The sequence below is a fragment of the Limulus polyphemus genome, unplaced genomic scaffold (genome assembly GCF_000517525.1).
Source record: "Limulus polyphemus unplaced genomic scaffold, Limulus_polyphemus-2.1.2 Scaffold3884, whole genome shotgun sequence".
Classification (NCBI taxonomy): Eukaryota; Metazoa; Arthropoda; class Merostomata; order Xiphosura; family Limulidae; genus Limulus; species Limulus polyphemus.
Genome location: NW_013669494.1, coordinates 56,891 through 59,543, shown reverse-complemented (window position 1 = coordinate 59,543; position 2,653 = coordinate 56,891). Strand labels below are relative to the sequence as shown.

The 2,653-nt window shown below is 30.1% G+C and overlaps 1 protein-coding gene across 1 annotated transcript in view; it reads right to left on the bottom strand.

Annotated features, from left to right (window-relative positions):
• Positions 1-997: 997 nt before the first annotated feature.
• Positions 998-2,653, bottom strand: part of LOC106470214 (cyclin-related protein FAM58A-like) — a 57,337-nt gene continuing 55,681 nt past the window's right edge. Inside the window, exon 5 of the mRNA XM_022398814.1 lies at positions 998-1,282. Coding sequence (XP_022254522.1) covers positions 1,013-1,282 — 270 coding nt within the window. The 3' untranslated portion in view covers positions 998-1,012. The remainder of the gene's footprint in view (positions 1,283-2,653) is intronic.

Sequence of the window (2,653 nt, the reverse complement as noted above, 5' to 3'; positions counted from 1 at the left end):
AGTCATCTCATGCTTCCCAAATAGTATCCAGTTTTGGCTTAATCAAATCCATATAATCAACATTTTGATGTGAAACAGTTTTAAAAACATTCAAAATTCTTATTTTCATTCTCAATTTTATCATTGACTAGAAAATTTCATTTTATATATCCAATTCGTTTCAAGTAGACTGATCTTTGTTAACATATTTCTTTTGATACTTTATGTTATTGATAACAATAGTCACTGCTTTAGGCTATAAATCATACAAACATGGCAAAAACTGACAAAGATATATCAGTGACCTTGGGTCCCACCTTTGAAAATTCCTCACTTTTACCTTTGTCAGGCTGGGTAAAAATACTCTTGGATGAGGTAATTTATAACACATTTAAAAACATATTTATAAGATTAGAATTTTAAACTACACTTTTCTTTCAGGTCCATAATTAATATATTTTGTCAATAACTAAAAAACTAAAGTACACCTTCAACTAGTAAGTAGTTATTTAAAAGAATATTATCAGTGCAATATATTTCATTGCAGCTAAATGCAAGAATGTGTGAACATAAAAAATTGAGAATATATATCCAGAAGTGTTAGCCAAACAAAATATTCACATATACTGTTAGTGTAACATAAAAGCAAATTTCTCTCATGATAAAATCTTATGAAAGATAATTTACAACACATATTTTATATGTCAGGCTCTAAATATAAAATTTCTAAATGGAATAAAAACATCAGACAACCTACTAAATAGTATCCAGTTTTGGTTTATCAGACAACCTACTTTTAGATTAAAATATATCAGAAAGAACTGATATTTTATACCACTAACACATTTAAAGGACACCCTATTAAATGTTTTTCAACAATAAGACTTTACAGACCTACTTACACTGCTTCTAAAGAAGAAAAAAAAGACTTGCACTCTGGTTTGCACTGTCTATATTTGTATAGAACTGTATTGTGTGTACATATATATATGTATATACAAATACCATTAATGCAGTTTTTATACAGAAAGTGTTACATAGAAATAAAATTGTGGTAAAAAACATAGATATTTACCTCATGCCATTGCAGTACAGCATCACTGTTGTATGGAACAGTGACACCATAGCACTCTAAGGCTAAGTAGATGATAGCTACAGCAACATGCTGTGGTTTATAGCAAAGACAGGAGGGCAAGTGATAGAAGTCACACAGGAGAGACCAACAGGTTCTGAATAAGGGTAGTTTGGCAATAATGTCAGGTGCCATCCAGTCTTGAACAGACTTTAGATAGTGAAGAAGATACTAGAGAAACAAAAAGTTAATACATTTTATTTGTTCCTTCTATATTAAGATTGAGGCTCAAATGAAACAAAAGGTCACGTTATAAATGAGACATACAATAGATATATTAAAGTAATATTATAGTCTGTAATCATTTTAAGAGAAGAAATAACTTGTGTGGATGGTCTAAACATATGCCAGAAAACAGTAATTTGGAGCTGCCATCCGATATTAAAAAAAGGAAAACGTTACCTATCATAACCAACCAGGTTAGGTTTTGAATATTTTACTGTAACTTCTTATAAACAAAATTGAAAATGATAAGTTTCAATTCAAAATACTAATACAAACATTAGGCTTCTAGTTCCTAATGTAAGTCTAGCCTGCAGCAGATAACACTACTAAAAACTACTACACAGTTTACCCACTATTTTCCACCAAACCAGCTTGGAACAAGTAAATAATTTATAGATAGTCAGCAACCTGCTTATCTATCTTCTGTAAAGGTGGTCAAAAACTTTAACAGACTGGCAATAAAACAGAAAATATATTTGTCTTTTAACATTAAATAAAGTATTTAATCCTTAGGTTATCAAATGGTATTCCGACCACAGTTGAGCTAAACAGTAGCTTTGAAGTCAAATTAAAATTTGATTTAATTTCCAAAACAACTCTGGATTATAATTTTAATCTTCTCTCAACTGGAGGAGGTGTCACTGATATCTCATTTTTTAATTGTCAAAGTGACAGTACTTAACCAAATTGCATGAAACATCTTTTAACTTAATGTTTTAATGTATTAGCACATTATGAGTAGAGTGACTGAAAATTTCAACTAAATAGGCATACTGTAAGTTTGGGCCTGTTTTGACATTAGTCAGTCTACTTGCAGATGACATAATGTTGTGCATGGGTACATAATTTTCCTCAAAAGCAAAACAAAAGCAGGAACAACAACAAAAAACATAAAATGTTACATCTCATGTAAAATAAACATACTCAGATGTTCAGAAATAGAAGGAAAATTTAAGTTTTTACTACTTCAGAGGATTGGTTGTTTGAGCTTGGACAGATAAACTGATCATTACTGTAATTTTTTTACAAGTTATTTCTTCACTGAAAATGATTATAGACAGTTATATTAAATTATGTATTGTATGTCCCATTTATAACACTACCTTTTGAGCCTCAATCTTAATATAGAAGGAACAAATTAAGTGTATTAACTTTTTGTTTCTCTCGTATCTACTTCACTATCTAAAGCCTATCCAAGAATGGATGGCACTTGACATTCTTCTGTTTTCACTTATTTGTTTCACTTATGCAAGCCTTACTCCAGTTTGAATGTCTTTTCAGAATAAGCTGAAAAGTTGTTCTTTCGAGCTCATCCTA